Raw genomic sequence first — 22,500 nt, forward strand, 5'->3', positions numbered from 1 at the left:
ATATAATAATACAAAGAATATATATACATGTATACACACATATATGTACATACTTACATCTACATGTGTATATACATGCATATCAGGGTACAGGACGTTAGAACAATAAACTACAGACAACGGAACGAACATATAGGAAAACGGAAAGCCACTTGGAATATCCCTTCATCAGCTGTCTCTATTCTATCTAGACGTTTCGAAGATAAGACAGAACGTACTCTAGAATAGTCTCTTCCTGAGTAGTGGATCAACCCACTACACAGAGGATTCCAAGGTGGCAAACACAAACCAAGACAGGAAGAAATGGACAGTGAAAACAACATTCAAAAGCCGTACGGCCAAACGCAAATCTGAGGTAGAACGCTAGTAGTTCGTCTTGCCTTCACAGCGGCTGGAGTGAAAAGAAAGTTGACCACAGGTCACACGAGAGCAGAGAGGATGGTGGAGGGAGGAAGTGGAACAAGGAGGAAGGGACAGAAGGGTATAGCAGTGAAGTAGAGGCCAGGACAGAGGTATAGATAGAAAGATGGAGGAAGACAGATAGATAAATAGATAGAAAGATAGATATATATACATTAATCATATAATAAGGGATAAAATCATTCTTGATTTTATCAGGAGGTGAGCACGAAAATAAAAACCTTATAGGTAAATTTTCCAAATATTATATTAATAATTATATACATAATTATAACAAGGGATTAGCAAAAACGTTTTTCCACGCGTTGAAAATAGACGCCAAATGGCTCTAAACAACCTTAAAACCCCTAAAAATACAGGTAGTCGTCGAGTAAAAGAAAGATAATAAATTAAACCCCATGTGGGATCTATTTTCATCACGTGGAGAGGTGATTTTGCCACTCCCTTGTTATAATTATGTATATAATTATTAATATATATATACCGTAAATCCTCGAATATAGTCCGTCCTTGAGTATAATACGCAGGGGATTTTTAGAGGGCTGTACCTCTGAAAAACCTAAACCTTGTGTATAATACGCACCCCTTCTCTAACTTGAGTCTAGAAGGTCTATATAACGTCCTTGGTTTGTAAACATATATCCGGTAACGTCCTTTATTATTATTGTATATATAACATAATGCAAACGTGTAGCTTTTTTGTGCACTTTGTTTGCAGAAAATAAAGAAATAACAGTAATAACGTCAGTGAAAAATAAATATTAAGTAAAATTGCCTTTACATATTTATCACTATCAGTTATAAAAGCAAAAGCAAAAACATTTATTCAAATCTTTCAAATTCAACGTCACTTTCAACATCAAATAACTGCCCCATTTGTTCCTCCGTAAACATGTCAGCATCATTGTAGTGTAAATCTCCGTCATCATCAGATTCATAGTCAACATCAGAAGATTTACTTTCATTTATTTCATTTTTTCCATACAACGTCATCCTGAGTACCATCGAGTGCAGACGATATACAACACTTTTATTTTAATAAATGTTGCTTACTGCAAGTTATGGGTGATTCTTTTATGACTTCATTGCTTTCAAGGTATTTTCGCGCCCGACATCACAAAATACGTCTGAATAAACATTGCCGGACAGTAAATAGAGATTCGGACATTGCTTACAAAATATTTTTCCTTTTTAACTTCGTAGATAGTACGCACTAGGGATTTTGAGCTTTAAATTTTGGGTAAAGAAATGCGGATTATACTCGAGGATTTACGGTATATAAGAGACCAAAGTGTACGTACGCCCCGATATGTATATAAAAAGGGATACAAAAAATGGGACAAGAAGGCAAAGCATCCAGAGAGTTAGAGGATACAAAAAAGGAATAAGAAAAAACAAGGACGGGTCATTCGGAGTTTTCTTTCCTCAGTCGAGTTCCAGATTATCTTTGCGATTTCGGCTGGTTATACCTGAGATTGCTCCAATCTGGCCAGCCCCAAGGAAAAACTAAGCTAAGAGCACTAGATTCTTTGGAAGAAAGCAGCGAATGTATACGAAAACAAGGACGGAAAAGAAAAACGGAGAAATGGTACACAAATACAGATGCAAACAGTATTAACAACAGGTGTCTTTCGACTAAGGACGAATTAAATTAAGCTGGCGTGTGTGGAAGTGAAGCCTTACGGCTGGGACATAACAGATGACAGGCATGGGGAGGAATATAGATGTTGCAGGGTTGGTAGTCGAACCAAGAAAGAAAGGTCAGGCTTAGCCGAACACCAGTCACGTGGAGAGAGAGAGAGGTAGAAACAGGGGGGATATAAGAATTAGGGAGGGACGAGAGAAAAAAGAAAAGGGACAGAGTGAATCGAAAGAGGAGGAAAAAAAACTCCGAATGACCCGTCCTTGTCTTTTCTTACCCGTCCCTTTTTTGTATCATCTGTCTGGATGTTATATTGTCCCTTTTTTGTATCATCTAACTGTCTGGGTGTTTTGCGCTACTGTCCCATATTTTGCATTCCTTTTTATATACATATAGCAGCGTGCGTACACTTTGGTCTCTTATATGTAAGTACATTTATATATATCTAAATTTTGTACGACTCCCTTATTCTTTCATTCTTTCTTTCATTCTATCAGCCCCTTGACACTTCATTCTTTTCACTCTTCTTTCTTTCGTTCCCCCTCTCTCACATTTCCTAGCTTTCTCTTCATTCTCAACTTCCCCCCTCTTTCACTTCACTTTTCTTTTTTCTCGTCCCTCCGTAATTCTTCTATCCAGTGTTCGGCCAAGCCTGACCTTTCTTTCTTGGTTCGACTACCATCCGTGCAACATCTATATTTCTCCCCATGCCTGTCATCTCTTATGTCCCTGCCGTAAGGCTTCACTTCCACACACGCTGGCTTAATTCGTCCTTACTCGAAAGGCATCTCTTGTTAATGTCCTGTTATTTGCATCTGTATTTGTTTATCATTTCTCCGTTTTTTTTTCGTCCTTATTTTCGTATATATTCGCTGCTTTCGCTGCTTTCGTACACATTCGCTGCAAGGAATCTAGTTCTCTTAGCTTAGTTTTTCCTTGGAACTGGCCAGATTGGAGCAATCTCGAGTATAACCAGCCGAAATTACAAAGATAATCTGGAACTCGACTGAGGAAAGAAAACTCCGAATGACCCGTCCTTGTTTTTTCTTGTCCCTTTTTTGTATCATCTAACTGCCTGGGTGTTTTGCGTTCGTGTCCCATTTTTTGTATTCCTTTATATATATATTATTTTATATCAGACACGGTTGTAACGTCTCTTTTGAAAATGATATCGATCATGTGGTATATATATAAGAAGCATACACTTTTCAATAATAGCATGGATCGTACGATATGGACTATATAGATACGTGATGATAAAATAATGTCATCGTAACCCAAAATATGTGTTCAGTCGAAGCAACAAATGTATCGGTTTGTGACCTTTTAGAAATAGATTTCCATTAAATCATTTCTTACTGAAAGGGCATAGTAAAGTCCTAAATACTATGTCTGAATATAAAATTAGGGTGATTACAGCCTGAAAACCTTTGAAAATTGTATTGCTCGGCTAGATGCCACAGCTGAGAAAATCAATAACATTGTTTCAGTTACGTATATTCTGATTTTTCTAAACATTCATAAAAATTCTATTGATTTCATTCGTTTTGATATAATGAATTTTGTTGCCACTGATTGATTATTTTATCTATGATGGAATATCTATTTAAAAGGAAGGCAGTTCACGTTCTCTAACGTTCTATTTAATTAATTTGCTCAAGTAATATATTGTTAGTGATGGTGCTATTGAAGTATGAAAAATGTATTTAATCTCAATCTGACGCAAGTTATGGAGTGTAAATAATGAACCGAATACGTAAATATAGCAACATCAATGGCTTACGAAAAGCAAAAATTTGGTCGATGTTTACACTTAGCAATCTGAGAAAATACTTCATCTTCGAAAGGTTAATTTCCTGAAATTCGGATGATGTAAGATAAAAGTGTCAGTTTACTGAAAAGAACATTAGACAGATCTTTACATATTATTCAATAGTTCAATATCTATGTACAAAGAATCATAACCAGTTTAAATCAAAGATATCAGTAGATTACTGATATCACTAATTTATATGCATATAAATATAAATGTGATTGTTGTACTTGTTTAAGATATGAAAGCTACTTACCATGGGTTCAATCTTCAGTTCTTTTCTTTCTTTGTCACCTTGATCAAAAAATTCTGACATCACTAAATCTGCAACCTAAGAAGAATAAAAAGAAAACATTACAAAAACGACATCTTGCGCGTCATGATTTTAAATAATTACACCATTATCGGGTTCTTGGCTGACTCTAACGAAGTCATCTTGGCCAGAACTTACTCCTTTATAGAGGCCGACAAGAAACAGATCAGCGTTACCCTTCTTCCGCTGACAAAGTCACATAAAAAGGGAAGAGAAAGCAAGAATAAATATTACAGTTGGAAATGAAAATAATATCATGTAATATAGATATCAAAGAAATAATATAGAAATCAAAGGAATTTCATTTAATTCCTTTTATTATGCCATACAATTTTTATGACATCATCATGAAGAGTCGTTATAAATTTAGTCCTTCGGAAAGTATTTAGTACACACCGGTTTGTTTGTCAAAAATGTACTAATAAAATAAAGGTTACCGTAATAACGATAAATCTTGTGATGATCAAAAAGGGCAAACAAAATATTGATTTCAAACTTCGGCACAAGGTCAGAAATTTGTTGCGGAGGGGAGGGCTCTACTCGATTATATTGATCCCAATGTTCAGCACTTATTTTATCGACTCCGAAAGAGTGGAAGGATGCTGCTATAGAACGTGTGTGCCAAAAGTGGTTTTCAAGGTTTCGGTCCAAGATGCACCTCGCTCTGGCTGGCCAATTAAGATAACAGTGAAACCAACCCTCATTATACGACCAGGATGATCCAGATCATATTTCAATTGAATGAGACTAATCTCGTCTAAAGGATTTCCAAATGCAGTTCGTTGCAGAAACATGCAGAAAACGATCCTTTTTTGAAGAGAGTGGTGACAAGGACCGCGGCGAACCACAAAAAACAACCGCCAGAGCAGGAATTTGTCTAAAGAAGGTTAAGGTTTCAATTTGGTTTGATTGGAAGTGTGTTATTTTTTATGAGCTTCTTCCTACGAATAGATAGGACCATCAAATCAGATGTGTACTGTCGCCAGCTGGACAAGTTAAACGCAGCGACCCACCAGAAGCGTCCAGAACATCCTATTCGTGAGGGCACTGTCATTTATGATAATGCCAGACCGCACACTACTTTGTAGACGTTACTGTGGCTTGGCTGAGAAGTTTTGCCTCGCCCTCCATATCCGCCAGACCTTTCGCCTTCCGATTTCTACTTATTTCGGTCTCTTAACAATTCATTGAATGGACAGACCTTCAACTCCGAAGAGAATGTAAAAAATTACCTGGAAGGTTTGTAAAGAAGGAAATTCTTTGAGAAAGAAGTATTGGATCTACCCAAAAGATTGGAGGAGATAATGAAACGAAACGGTAATTATATCATTTTATAAATCAGTTTGTGCTAGGAACTTACATTTCATTTTCGTTTAAAAACTGAACGGAGTTTTTGACCAACTCAATACTAACTGTATTAGAAAAGTGGGAGAGACTTTGGATATCGGAAAACGTACCTCTACAGTTTCATACAATTTAAAACAAGAAAATGTAAACGTGCCTTCTGATCTGTTGGAAGTATTTGAATCCAACGCAGACTCATTTTTCCAACATGGAGACAAAAAATAAAGCTTGGGTTTCACCAAGAAACGAAAGCTCCACACTAAATGGCATTCCACTTCTTTAGAAATTTAACAGCCATCGATCTGCAGAGAGATTGTCTTTTTGGCTAACAAAGGCGCCATTTTTCGTGTTTTTTTTTTTTGTGAGTCGATCCTGGATTGTGAACAACGAATGATACATTGAGACACTCAAAAGGCTCAGAGAAGCTGTTAGCAGAAAAAAAACGAGCATATTCTTCATGACAATACACGATCACATTCGTCGCAATATATCAGACAATCGGCAAATTGGATTGGTCAGTTTCTCTTCATTTCATGTCCTCCGAATTCTACTATTTCGGTTCTGTGAAAGACAGAGTTCGGGAATAATGATTCGGTGACAGAGCAGAGTTGAAATTGGCTGAGAAGTGGCTACACCAGTACGTTAATATTCTTTCCAAGAAGATTCGATAGAGCAACGATACATATTCTTTTATTTGTTTTAGTCATTTGACAGCGGCCATGCTGGAGCACCGCCTTTAGTCGAACAAATTGACCCCAGAACTTATTCTTTGTAAGCCTAGTACTTATTCTATCAGTCACTTTTGCCGAACCGCTAAGTTACAGGGACGTAGACACACGAACATAGGTCGTCAAGCGATGGCGGTGGAACAAACACAGACACACAGTTATATACATACATACATACATGCATTTATATATATATATATATATATATTATATATATATATATATATATATATATATATATATATATATATATATATATATATATATACATATATATACATATATATATACGACGGGATTCTTTCAGTTTCCGACTACCAAATCCACTCACAAGGCTTTGGTCGGCCCGAGGTCATAGTAGAAGACAGTTGCCCAAGAATCCACGCAGTGGGACTGAACCTGGAACCCCGTGGTTGGTAAGACAGCTCTTCATGCGCCTATATATATATATATATATATATATATATAGAGAGAGAGAGAGAGAGAGAGAGAGAGAGGGAGGGAGACATCACTAAAGTGACAGAGGGTACAAAGTGGTAGCGGCATTGCAGGAAATAAGAGTCAAACCGACTCATTAGCTACAAGGGTATTGTCTGAATTAGTTGACAAGGGAGACAAGCTGCCTACGGTCGCAGATATAGCCATATCACTGGTGATTTCGAATTTTGATGCAGAGTATCTTAATTCTCATCGGTGGCTCTTATCACGCCTATGGTTAAACTCAACTCACCTCGTCACCTAATATGAAAACCGTTGAACTCATGTACTGAATTCAAAAACGGTAGAAGTGAAAACTATAAAAATAGGGGTGGCTTATTAGCTATTTAACAACCCAAGGCAAATTTATAGACGTCACTAACTTCACAGAGGGTACAATATGGTACCGACACTGCTAGACATAAGAGCCAAACCGACTCATCAGCCTCGGGAGCGCTATCTTGATAAGCTAACAAAGGAGACCTGATTCCTACGGTCATAGTTTTCACTCCTAGTGTTTTTGTAATCAGCACATGAGTTCAACGGAGCTCGTCTCCCTTGTCAGCTAATGAAGATAGGGTTTTGTGGTTAATGAGTTGTTTTGACTCTTATTTCTAGCAATGCTGGTGCCACATTTTACCCTCTGTCACTTTAGTGACATCTATAAACTTTCCTTAGGTTGTTAAATTGCTAATAAGCCACTCATATTATTTACACACACACACATACACACACACACACACACACACACATACACACACACACACACACATACACACACACACACACACACACATATATATATATATATATATGTGTATCTTTTCAAATTCCTTAAGCGTCTTCGTCTCTCTATCGCTATAGAAAATGATTATACTAGGGTTAACCTCCTTGTTGTTACTTTTGGTGTAAGTAATGAACTATACCAACCTTATCATAAGCGAAATGAGTGCTTAAGATATATAATTAAAAATTCAAATCACCCAAGAAGCATAATAAATTCTATCATTGAATATATATATATGCCCGTTTTCGAGACATTTGGCTAATGAGGATGTTTAAGGAAAATCAAAATTACTACAACCAGACATTATTTGAAGCTGGATATAAAGATAAAATTTACTATATCCAGAATAATAACAATTATAAAATTCCCAGTAATGATAGAATATTATATAAATTGGAGGCTTAAAAGAGAGTATAATAAAACAAAAAATTTAGATATTTTTTAACTAAGCTAAATAAAAGAAAGAGCAATAATGACACAAATGTGATATGCAAAAACTTAAGTATTAAAGATAAACATATTAATAAGTATAGGCCTAAATCTTTAGGAAATAAATATGTGATTAATAATAATAATAATAATAATAATAATAACAATAATAATAATAATAATAATTACACTACTGGGCACTGCACACATCCTACGCAAAACACTTTCAATACAGTAACCATAAGAGCATCACAACAAACCACAGCACATACCCAAGGCACACAGAGCTGCGCTCGGTAGTGAAGTGAAAGCACGTTATAAAAATAAAACTACTGAATAATAATAATAATAATAATAATAATAATAATAATAATAATAATAATAATAATAAATTTAGAAATAAAAATTACAATAGGAAAAAATCCAATATTAATAAAGGCAGTACTAATAAAAAAAAGTATATATAAATCATAAAAAGAATAAATCAACAAATATTTGATATAATGTTCCATTCTCATTTTCAATAGCTACCAATTTCCCTCGAAAATTCTTTGCTGCACTAGATAGGTTATTTCCCACCTTTAAGTAAATATGGGAAATTATTTAATCACCATAGTAGAAAGTTTTCGTATTCAGCCACTAGAAATTTATTTGAGATTATAGCAGCATACAATAAGCAGAGTATTAATGAATATCTCAATTTTAAAATTATAACTAGAACGGATAAAGTGTATCGTGAAATTAACTCTAATGATATTATTTCTGAACTAGTAATTACAACTCTGATAATACAGTTAGGTTTATTACGTAACTTTCGAGTGACGAATACAAGTGAATAAATTCCTGAGTAATTGTCAAAACAAAATTATATGCGCTTAAGAAAATCAGTGTTTAAGGGTAAATATAGTATAGTACATTGGTTCATATGCTACAATTTGGAAATCTAGATTTCATAATCATTCTCATTCATTTAAGACTAGAAGAAAAAGTAATTCTACAGATCTAAGTAATGCATTTGAAATTTAAAAGACAGGAACAGTTTATATGGTTTAAAGTAGCCCATTATTGCTTATGCACCGACGTACAATATTGGCAATTCTGCATGTGATCACTGCCTTGCAGAAATGTATTATATAATTATTTCTAAAGAAATTTTATCAAATTTGAATGGGAACTTTACTATAAGATGCAGCCATAAATTTCAAAAGACATTCAAATATTTCACCTCTTAATTATAATATCTCATATATTATATAAGGTTAATTCTTCTAACAGGTTTAATACATTTAATAAATAGATAACTAATTGAAGTGACTATAATCATAGCGTAAAATTCTTATCTTTAATAAATTCAAATTACGATAAACGTAACCAAACAAACGAAGTTTGATTTTAGAAGCGTTGAGAGGTCTTAGAAAGTTAGAGAAGTGATTTTAAATTCTCAATCGCAGGATAATGCTAAAACTATAGCCTGAACAGGATAAACTACCCCTATTTTGCAGAAAAAAGTGTAGGCAGTTAGCTATGAGACTCGAACTCACATCTCCGTGATTACGCGTCGCGGTGCTCTGACCGATTGAGCTAAACTCTCCCACTACAGATTCCTCTGCAAATTTAAGATGTATAGAAATTTTGCTTTATGAGACGCTATCATATGAGATGATACATATGTATATATATATATATATATATATATATATATATATATATATATATATATATATATATATATATAATATATATATATATATATACATACATATATACTTCATTTAGAGAATTAACATTGCTTGTTTTCACTTTTTCGATATCAGTGCAGAATTTCACTGGAAAAATATACATAAGGTTGGCAAGAATTTATATCTCCCATCGAAGGTCGGTAGCTATCGGACGCTGACGAAGGGAAATAACCCTGAAACCCGGGTCCGTTCGTGCTACGATCACGATGAGAGGGATAACTTCCCTTGGAAAAACAAACAGGACACGGTAGTGTGTCGATAAGCCAGCTGGGGAGATGTCCTCCTGGGGCTAAAGCAACAGTAACATCCACCCCTAGGGGTCAGCCACACTTAAGTGGCAATACACTTCACTTTATCGTGCAGTTACTGTTAATACTTCATTTAGAGAATTAACATTGCTTATATATATATATATATATATATATATATATATATATATATATATATATGTATGTAAATATATATATATGAATATATAAATATATTTATATATATGTATATAAATGTATATATGTGTATATATATGTATTTGTACATGTTCGTGTATGTGTGTAGGTTGTGGAAGCTTCCCGTGAGATTTGTGCTGTGAATGGGGAAAGAGCTATGCCTCAGTGTACCACCCACCGTTGGTTTTCGCGCTTTAAGAAGAGAATTTTGATCTTGAAGACAGATTACACACCGATCGACCAATTGGGTTCGAGGAAGGGCGATTGAATCAACTTTTTCACGAAAATCCAAATCAAAGGACCAGAGAATTGTCGGAACAGATGGATTGTGATAAAAAAAAACTGTAGAAACCACCTTCTCTCAATGTCTAAGGTTCACATCGCCTATATGTACAAAGTTGTGATTCAAGAACTCTAATGAGAAGTCCTGCTCCATGCTCCATGATCTTGATCAAGACTAGGCGCCGTCAGATTTTCATCACTTTCGACCATTTTGCGCGGTGTATCGTTGAATAATGTCGTAGAATTGAGGTCTCGGTTGGTCAAATTCGTTGAGTCAAGACCGGAATATTTCTACCAACGAGGCATCGAAAAAAATATTGAACGATGGGAGGAAGTCGTAAAGAACAACGGAAAATATATTTTCTATTAATTTGTTGTAGTCTTTACGTTTAAAACAATTTTGAAAAAAAAACGCTCATGAATTATTTTTTAACTCAATATACACACACACACACACACACACACACACACACACACACACACACATATTATATATCTGTATTTCTGTATGGTTGTATGTAAAAGTTTCCATATATCTACGAATGTCTACAAATACTGTATTATTTTATAACTATATAACTTAGTTGGCTTACATTACTACTACTACTACTACTACTACTACTACTACTACTAATAATAATAATAATAATAATAATAATAATATAGGAAGCCCAATATATCCAACATGACCGATAAGGGCACACCAGGCACATGCATCACAACCAAGATAAATAGCGGGTGATCTTGCAGGTGGGACCCAGTTAGAATTTTCTTCAGGCCGAATGACTCATTCCGATCAAAAGATACATGAATAAGGGTTGTTTAATGATGAAGGAAACGTCCATATTTTCAGGGGTGAATTGGACAAATCTCTCTCAACACATGACTATGGTCCTTCCTCACTACTCCTGCTAGCAATCAGAGATACGTATATCGTCAGTCACTAAGGGACAGACTGGTCAAGGCCGATCAGCTGACAAGTAAATAAGTGGTACAAAGCAGAATATTTGCTACAGCCCATCTTTTACACCAAGACAAAACATACATGATAACATTTCCAATCAACTAAAATCAGAAGCTAGGACAGTCACTGCCTGATAATACTGCATGAAAAAAGGAAAGAAGAAAGAAAAAGGAGAGATGCGAAGAAGAGGCATTACAAAGGGTTGAGGCTGATACGCATTTGCTTATATAATATCTGTATTATTTTCATGCAACGCTTTATAACACGAGCTTAAGGAGAGGAATGGTAGCAAATATAACAAAAGTATGGTAAATAAGATAGAAAAGACAAGGCCGAACGCAAGGTAAATTAGGAAAAAGTGTAAAGCAAGGGAAATTAAATTGATAGAAAGAACAAGTTTCGAATACACAGACACTGTAAAAGGCTGATAGAAATAGAGAATACATAAATAAATGACTCAGGTAGATAAAGTATATATCGAAGGTTGTTCAATGTGAAAAAAAAAAAAACAAGAGAAAAAATATTAATAGGTGGAAAGAGTATGTACAAAAATGCTTATAACTAGAAAATCGTGCAAAGATGTTTGTATGCTCAACAAGCCTAATGTATATGATGGCGAACCTAAATACTTTTTAAATGGTAATTGCCTGATTAAAGAAGTTTTTTTATAGGGATTATGCACATGTTAATAATAATCTTAGGTACAAAACTTATACTGGAGCTACATAAAGCAGCTTCAGATCGAGACATTATTTACAAAAGAATTTATTCAAATATCCGAAATTTATTCAAATATCCGAAAAACATGTTAGCGAATTTAGTTAAACAAGTATGGTAATGAAAAGAAGTTGTTTCTGTCCCCTTTAAGATACAATAGTCAATATTAGGAGAAAGCAAGCCCATAGAGGCATGAATCTCTCCCGCCTGCGTTCCAGGGAGTAGAGACCTAGTGCCTGCAGTCGCTCCCTGTAGTTCATCTGGGAGGATACAGGAGGCGGTCGAAAAAGCCAGCTTCTATATATGGCTGAAGCGGGAAGACCGAATATGGCTTGAAAGTCATAACATGTCTAGGTGAGACAGGCTGACACTGAAGTGGCTTCGCGCCCTCCATTGTCAGTTAAAGTTCATACAGTGTCATGTGACAACTTGCTGGGGCTACTTGCTGGAGCCTAGCAGCGGGAAATTTAGACAGTGTCACGTGACAACTAGCTGGGGCTGCCTGCTGAAGCCTAGCAGCAGATATAAAAAGGGGAACTTGACATGACGATCAGTCGGACGTTGACACTCGTTGATGCTGCATCGAAGAGGCCAGGGAATAGAAGAAAGAAGACATGCACCCAACACCAGAGCTGAAGACACCTCCGAAAGGAGGGGCCCCGCCACGTCAAAACGGTAGAGGAATAGGGGCCGAAACCGGACGTGGTTCCTCCTGATGATGTCTTCAGCTAACTGGATCCTAATCCACCAAGGAAAGGTATGTCAGAAGAAAGTAATTCAACAACGCGGGTTGATGAACCGTAAGACGTGTGGCCAGAACCTCCTGGAAAATAACCATAGCGAGGGACATTCCACAGTTGAATTAGAACAGTCACAAACAGTGAAAAAAGATATGCACCCAACACCAAATTTATGGAATCAATAGCAAGCTCTCGTATCCTATATGAAAATGTCGGTAATAAAATTCTGAAGATTTGATGTAAGTTACATATATTGAAATGTTACCAGAATTTGATATCTTCGTTTCAATTTATGTATTTTGTCGAATGATTGGTCTGCCCCTATACTATAACAAAGAGAATTACTTATTAATTACTCTGGATTATGTAACTTTTAGTAAAAGAAATAAATTATTTCACATTATCTGTTATCTTCTACTTGTTTCAGTCATTTGACTGCAATAATAATGAGGCACCGCCTTGAAGGGTTTTAGTTGAACAAATCGACTCCAGGACTTATTTTTCCAAAGCGTGCTACTTATTCTATCGGTCCCTTTTGTTGAACTGCTAAGTTACATACATACATACGTACATATATTTAAACCATGGTTTTTTTTTCAGTTACCATCTACGAAATCGACTCATAAGGCTTTCATCGGCCCGAAGCTATAGTAGAAGACCAAGGTGCCATGCAGTGGGACTGAACTCGGCACCATGTTGTTGGGAAGCAAACTTCTTACCACAGAGCCACACCTGCGCGCATATATATGTATATGTATAGAGGATGCGTAAGATATTTGAGGACAGTCTTATGTTTATAAAAAAGAAAAGCAGATATGTAATAACAGAAAATAACTTTATTTATAAAAAAATGCTATGATGATAAAAAGAAACCTTATTTTCTATACAGTTATTCAATAAAGCCACCTTCAGCTTCAATAACTGCTTCTATATGAGATCTAAATCATCTACATGCTTGAATCAAGTGGTCTTGGTTCATTTTCGACATTACTCTGACTATGGCAGCTTTGAAAGAATCTTTGGTGTTATAGGTGTGTTCATTTACCTTTCTCTCAACAACGCTCCACATATAATAGTCCAATGGATTGAGATCTGGCGAATTAGGAGGGCAAATTTTAGAGTTATATATGATGTCTTCGTGGACAACATTTCTGACTGTTCTTTCTGACACATGGAGATCTTTTGCAATTGATATCATAGACTTTCTGGGATTGTAATCAATGGTCTGTTGATCTTGCTGGATAAATTCAGGTGTTCTGATGATTCAGAACGTTTAAAATGCTTTTTATGTTTTGATACTGGTGATACCTTTTCATCTTCAGTCTCTAGCTCATTACAAACTTTGTAGACGAAAGTTTTGGCAACATTTAAAACTCTGGATATTTCGAAATCACAATGCTCAGCTTTTATAACCACAATAACCGTATGCCTCTTCATTTCTTGAGTAAGCTGAGCGTCTGCCATTATTATTTGCATGTACCGCATCGGCTATCATTGCATTTGGACAGAGTGAATATTTGATTTTTGTTGATGAGGTCAAACCTTGCTTTGTTAATAGGTTTTTCCATGCTTTTTCAATATACTTCCTAAATTCAGTGTTTTATTTCTCTTCTATTTCCTGGTAGAGTTTTTGTTCTAAGTAACCCATCACCGAATCCGCATAAACGGGAGCACCCGTCATTCCCATAGCCGTGCCTTTAATTTGGATATAGTTCTTTCCATTAAAGAAAAAAGTATTATTTTCCAGGATAAGTCTCACTGAGTCTAGTATAAATGTCACGTGAATCTGTTGGTAATTGCTTCTCTATGTATAGGTATAAAAGACAAAAGAACAGCCAGTCTGCTACAGTACATGTCAGACGGGATCTTGATGAATGCCATGAGGCATGAAAGTATACTAATCCTTATATATTTAATACTCTATACTTAATACTCAGTATTTCATATATTCAATAAGACATTCAATACTTCATTTCATTTTACTATTTATATTATATATTCCATATTCTATATCCCACATTAATTTTATAAGAATATAAATAAAACATAGAAAGCAGACAGAACTGGAACTCTTTTAAATAATATATATATATATATATATATATATATATATATATATACATATATATATATAAATATATATATATATATGTGTGTGTGTGTGTGTGTGTGTGTACATATATATAAATATATATGTAAATGAGGAAAATAAGACAAGCTAGAAAATGCTAAAACAATTTCATCATGAAGAACATGATAAAATTATTTTAGCAATTTCAATCTTGTCTTATTTTCTTTATACATATCAACTCGTGTGATCCTTTTCAACCTTCTTCATATATAGAAATACACACACACACACACACACACACACACACACACACATACAAACATGTATATATATATATATATATATATATATATATATATATATATATATATATGCATATATATATAAATATATATATACATATATGTATAAATATATATATATATATATGCATACATATATATATATTTAAATATATATATACATATATATATATATATATATATATAATGATACATATATATATATACTTATATACATATGTGTATATATAAGTATAGATATACACAAATATATATATATATATAAACACACATATATATATATATTTATACATATACACATATATATATATATGCATACATATATATATATAAATATATATATATATATATATGTATATATATATATATAAAATATATATATATATATAATATATATGTACTTATATACATATATGTATATATATATATATATATATATATATATATATATATATATATATATATATATATATAGGAGAATATACGAAAAAACAACAACAGACGAGGACAGGTGGTGTAAATAACAAAAAGATGTATTAGTATGACGCTCGGGAATACGGAAAGTCTTTGACGTTTCGAGCTACGCTCTTCAACAGAAAGAATACAGAGACAAGGAGAAAAACACGGAGAAAAAAAATTGAATAGTGTCCAGTCAACGGTCAATCATAATAATGGCTGATCATAACAATGGCTGACCGGAAGTTAGAAATTCTTTTTTCAGGAGAGCTAAGAAAAGGGGGAGATAACAAACGGTGATCGAAGAACGGGGGGCTGTGTGTGGGAGATAGAATGCTGGTGATCTTGACGTATGTAGTGTGAAAATGGGGAAGGGAGAAAGCACTTGGTCAGTTGTAGTGTGATGCGAGGGTATTGGTGTGGTGTGATGTGAGGGTGTTGGGAGGTGGGGATGGCATGGGTGGAGTGTGGGTTAGGCTGAGGGTGGGGTAGAGGTAGGGGTCTGTGGGTAGGGGGTATGTGGGTAGGGGTATGTAGGTAGGGGTATGTAGGTAGGGGTGGGTGGTGGGTGTAAGGAATTGGATAGGGTGGAGTGGGAAGGTAGAGTAGGAGTATGTTGGGGTGTGGTGGGATGAGCTTATGCGGGGGTGTTGACGATGAAGGGGGAAGGGGAAGGTGGATGTAAGAGAGGGGGAAGAGGGGGAAGATGGGTATGGGAGGGGAGAGAAAAAGAGGAGAGAGGGTGGGTATAAGAGAGGGAAGGTGGATTGAGAGGGGGGAAGGTTGGTATGGGGGAGAGAGAGGAGGAAGGTGGGGGGAAGGTGGATTGAGAGAGGGGGAAGGTGGGTATGGGGGAGAGAGAGGGGATAGAGAGAGAGAGAGAGAGATAGATAGATAGTTAGATAGATATACATATATATTCATATATATATATATGCATATACATATGTATATATATATACACACATATATATCTAAATATATATGTATAAATTTATATATATGTACTTATATACATATATATAAACATATATACATATATAATACATAGATAAATATATATATATATATATATATATATATATATATATATATATATATACATACGTATATATATAAATTTATATATACACATATATATATGCACATATAAATATATATATGTACATATATATATATATATATATATATATATAAATACTTATATACATATAATATATATATAAACATATATATATATTTCTATATATGTATATATTTCGATTTTTTGGATTTGGTTTGAAAAATTCCTTATATGAGTTCGTGTGTTGAAGCATATTCTGTTGTATCTGGGGAGAGTCATTCTCTTTTGTTCCCTTAAAATTTAACACACTCACCGGTAAAATTTCCACTTATTTATTTTTATTTTTCTAATATTTTCGTTGCGTCAAAACATCAAAAATTAAATAAAATAATATATACTCCGAAATCAGCCAGTACTAAAAACGAAAGGCATTTCAGTTTGCATTATGGCAAGTAAACGAAATGCCTTTACCAACCCGTTGTAATACCCGCACACACAGACAAGTGAACGAAGCAGTGGATTTCTTTTCCGCCTTACCTACAACCAGCGAGGCAGTTACCATGGATTAAATTGACATTAGCTTAGAAGATATACTACGAGTCATAGATGAGGTAGACGTACCCTCAACTGCTGTCCCTGATGGTTTCCCAGCGATCCTCCTCAAATCGTGTAAGCAAGCCCTGGCGAAACCACTACAGATTCTCTTCCAGACCTTTCTTGCAAATGGCAGGCTGCCAAGCAAACTGAAGGAGGGAATGATATGCCGAATCCATAAAGGAAGGAAGCAGAGCAGATGCCAAAAACTATAGGCCTGTCATATTGATTTCTTGCATCAGCAAAGTCATGGAACGGATAGTCAGATGGAAACTAATCGCATTCCTTGAAGAAAACAACTTACTGAGTGATACTAAGCATAGCTTTCGATCAGGTAGGAACTGCTTGACCCAGCTCTTACAGCACTATAACTGGATCTTGAGGTAGTTACTCATCAACTCAAATGTGGACGTAATATAGCCTGCTCTCACAGGTATGGTCACCAACAGTGTAACATTAACAGTGGACCTTGAAGTAATCAAGCGAAGCTTCACAAAGAAGATTTTTCGTTGCAACAGCTCAGCTACCGGGAAAGGCTGAAACAGCTAAGACTCTACCCAGCTGGAGCGATGGCAGGAGAGGTAAGCAGTAATATACATCTGGAAGATCATGGAAAGAATTGTGCCAAATTTTGGCATTGAAAGCTACACCAGTGCCTGAACGGATCAACACTGTACAGTCTCAAAGATCCCAGCAATTCCATCGCGCTTCAGGTAAGAGGTGCAAATGAGGGTAGCAACATCAACCTCCCTTATTCACCAAATGGCACATATTAAAGTAGGCTCTGAATGATAAAAGTGTAGCAAAACGGTGGTACCCCAGAATGGCCACAGCTCTTAGCTTAAACAAAAAAAATATACATATGCACACATATATATATACATATATATACATATTTATATACGTACATATATATATATATATATATATATATATATATATATACATATACATATATATATACGTACACATATATACATACATATATATGTATATATATATATATATATATATATATATATATATATATGTGTGTGTGTGTGTGTGTGTGTGTGTGTGTGTGTGTGTGTGTGTGTGTGTGTGTGTGTATTTGTGTGTGTGTGTGTGTGTGTGTATAATGAAGAAATAAGTGATATAGGTATCCTCTTTATACAGCTCAACCGATTAGCGCTCTGGTAGAGCTTCAGGAATATAAAATTAAGGAGAGGAGAAAACAAATTCAAAGGCCGATGTATATATTCATTCAATCTATATTAACGAAATTCTCCATGGTATACAAAGTACATACATGGATGCATTCATCTATATGATATTTTAAAAATTTATAAAAATTTATAAATACATACATATACATGAAAATTTATAAATATATAAAAATTCATACACATAAAAATTCATAAATATAAATATATAAAAAGGTATAAGTCCATAAATATACTTGCGAAGTCCTAATGAAGAGGATGACAAAGCAGATGTAAAATGATTAATAAGGAGTCTGGAACATGTACAAAGTAATAATTACTACCAGTCCATTAAACCCGGTTTACTAGACAAAGTAATTAAATTTGCAGAGAAATTTAATACTATCACACGTTTGGAGAAAAATATCATATTTACTGCAAGGAAAACACTGATCTCCTTCAAAAATAGGACATGGGCCCGATCTAACCTCCATGATGACTTTGATGTTACAAAGAAAAGTTCGGATTCTGCCCAGGTCACAGATATTGTTGGACTATTTTTAATCTCTAAAATTAGGGAATAATTCCCTAATATTAGTGGAGGCCTATATAAAGATGACGCCTTATTCGCCATATCTCAATCCTCTGCAAAAGTAACTGATAGGATTTTGATGACATTTTTTATATAATACAAATTAGATATCGTATTTGAAAATGTCTCTAAATATATTAACATACTGGATGTAACATTACATTTGGACAATGTCTTATTCTACCCCGACCATAAGCCTAGCAAAACTATCAAATCATCTCCAAAGTGTCATTAATGAATAATTAAAGGCATGTCGATAAGAATATCTAATTTATCCGCAAATGAAAAATTATTTAACGAGTTTGCACCCCTTTATAATACAACACTAAAAGACAGCGGTTTTAACAGTAAAACATTCTATATTAAAAACACGATATTTAAAATCAGATTAGGCAAACAGTTTCCAAATATTACGAATTCTAACATTGACTCACATCATATAAATAACCCCACCGAATATAGGAATCAACAACACTAAGACACTATAGATTTTTCAAGTATAGCCAGACGATACAGAGCAGAATAGAAACTATTCTGGGAGGAAACGGGAAACTGTATGGTTTACACCCCCTTTCTCCCTCCAAGTAAAAACCTTCCTAAGTTATTTTTTAGCATTATCGATAGGAACTTCCCACCTGGTCATAAATACCACTCTATATTTAATAGATTGTGTCTTAAATTATCTTGGATCAATCATTGCAACAAATAACAGACTTAAACTTAGAAATAACAAAACCATTAGAGATTACCTAACTGATCCTAACATGGAGAACAATAATAAGGACTTGGATATTAAAAATAGTAAGACTAAACCCAGAAACAAAATAAAAACATGTAATTGTCGTAATAGGGAATTTTGTCCCCTTAAAGGCTTCTGTTTAAGGAGAAATACCGTATATATAGTTAAAGTCTCAACTCTAAAAGATCCTAAAAAGATTTAGATAGATAGTACTATTGACTTTAAAAATATATATAGGGCGCATATAAACTCGTTCACTAACCACGAAACAAAAACTCAACTACACTAGCAACCTACATCAATAGATTAAAAATGAACAACAAAGAATTCAATATGAGTTGGTCTATAATAAGGGAAGCCACACCATATAATACACACATGAAGAATTGCAATTTATGCAGGAAGGAGGCGATCCACATAATCTGAGCCATCTAAATATCTGACGTTATAATTACCTGTAGACACAAATATCTTTCAACGTTTAAATTTTTTTTAATTATTAAACTATAGGATTCTAATTTAGCCTTACTTCATAAAATATATAGTATATATAGCGTTGTAATATACCTGGCATTATACATTGTGTTTAATATGATATGCCCAAAGAGAATGCTCTGATCAAACATTCGATCTTTATTGCATTATTTAACCCACCATTTCTTTTAAAATTTTAACCTTATGATTCTATTAACTCTGATGAGAGAAATATAGAGTTTTGTTATGGTTGGAGTTAGCTCGCCCACGGCAACTTATATCTTTTCGAAACGGCCGTAAGACTTTATACATAGACTTTATGCATGTTCCAGACTCCTTATAAATCATTTTAATCTGCTTTATCATTCTCTTCGTTCGGACTTCGCAAGTACATTTATGGACTTACACTTTTTATATATTTATATTTATGAATTTTTATACTTGTAAATTTTTATGTGTATGGATTTTTATATATTTATAAATTTTCGTGTATATGTATGTATTTATAAATTCTTAGAATTTTTTTATATATCATATAGATGAATGCACCTCAACCCTTGAATTTGTATTCTCCGCTTCTTAATTTTATATGTATATATATATATATATATATATATATATATATATATATATATATATATATATATATATATATACATACACATATTTTAGAAATAGATGTCAAATACTATTTCCAACTAAGGATTGCAAAGCATGCTTCTCATGCACAGCATGAAATCAATTGATATTGGGATATGTATTAGCTGCCTACATATACCATCCTGAAAGGTAGACCTATTTTTTAAAATATTCATTACATTACTCGTGTGTGTATTTATCGTAGAATTGGTGTTTTTTTTAAGCTTTCGCTTTGCTTTTTAGCAAGCGGTATCTTTACCCTTTTTTTCTTCAAATATATATAGATGCATATATATATATATATATATATATATATATATATATATATATATATATATATATATATATATATATATAACCTTGGCATAGCTGGTAAATTAGGAGAATGGTTGCATGACTTCCTGAATGGTAGAAGTCAGACAGTTGCAGCCAATGGAGAACTATCTAGGGAAACGCAAATATTGAGCGGCGTTCTGCAAGGAACTTCCTGGGGCCACTACTGTTCATAGTGGCCCTTCTGGACATGCCCACGGTCACTCGGAAAGCCACTGTCACTAGCTACGCTGATGACACAAAACTATCTCAGGCAATAAAGAATTCTGATGATATAATAAGCCTGCAGAATGACCTAAGTGCAATATACAAGTGGGCAGAGAAAATAACATGCAATTCAATGCAAAAAAATTTCAAGTACTGCGCCACAAGGCCACAAGTGCCTCCCAACTGGCATACACAGGACCTGGAGGTACTGCAATCCCAGAACCACAAACAGTAAGAGACCTGGGCATCAACATGTGTAGTGATGCATCATTTCACATGAACGTTGTCAAGTTGACAGCAAAGTGCAGACAACTGGCAGGGTGGATACTGAGGTCATTCCGAACAAAGGATCAGAAAGTCATGTTGACTCTATGGAAGACATTTGTTCTGAGCCGCCTAGACTATTGCTCTCAGTTGTGGTCACCACACAGTGTCAAAGCGGACAGCAGAACTCGAGGCAATTCAGCGTCACTATGCAAAAAAGATCGCCACAGTCCAACAGATGAACTACAGGGTGCGACTGAAGGCGCTAGTTCTCTACTCCCTGGAGGCAGGAGAGATATGTAATAATATACATATGGAAGATACTGGAAGGACTGGTACCAAACTTTGGCATCAAGTACTACACGAATGCCCTCACATGTCGCCACTGCATAGTACCAAGGGTACCGTCCACTGCATCTCACATAAGAACAAGGTACTGCAACAGCCTCGGTTTCAGAGGACCTCAGCTCTTTAATGACCTGCCAAAACATTTGAGTGACCTGCAAGACGTGGATATAGAGGTCTTCATAACAAAACTCGACGCTTTCCTCTCCACGATACCAGACGAACTAATGGCTCGAAATAAGACACAGTTTAGGGCAGCGATGTCAAATTCTCTTATACACCAGATGTGCCATCAAAATTCTTGATTTGACTATATCAGGTGGAGGAGAAGAGCCATGCAAGGAACGTGAAGAGAGCACAGCATAAAGACAGAAAGTCACGGTGGTGCTCCAGCATGAC

The 22,500-nt window shown here is 34.7% G+C and overlaps 1 protein-coding gene across 1 annotated transcript in view; it reads right to left on the reverse strand.

Annotated features, from left to right (window-relative positions):
- The window catches only part of LOC106884049 (dual 3',5'-cyclic-AMP and -GMP phosphodiesterase 11A), a 389,181-nt gene that overhangs the window by 46,500 nt on the left and 320,181 nt on the right, over positions 1-22,500 (reverse strand). Inside the window, exon 18 of the mRNA XM_052973868.2 lies at positions 4,132-4,206. Coding sequence (XP_052829828.1) covers positions 4,132-4,206 — 75 coding nt within the window. The remainder of the gene's footprint in view (positions 1-4,131; positions 4,207-22,500) is intronic.

Source organism: Octopus bimaculoides, chromosome 16 (genome assembly GCF_046866305.1).
Source record: "Octopus bimaculoides isolate indiv1 chromosome 16, ASM4686630v1, whole genome shotgun sequence".
Taxonomy (NCBI): Eukaryota; Metazoa; Mollusca; class Cephalopoda; order Octopoda; family Octopodidae; genus Octopus; species Octopus bimaculoides.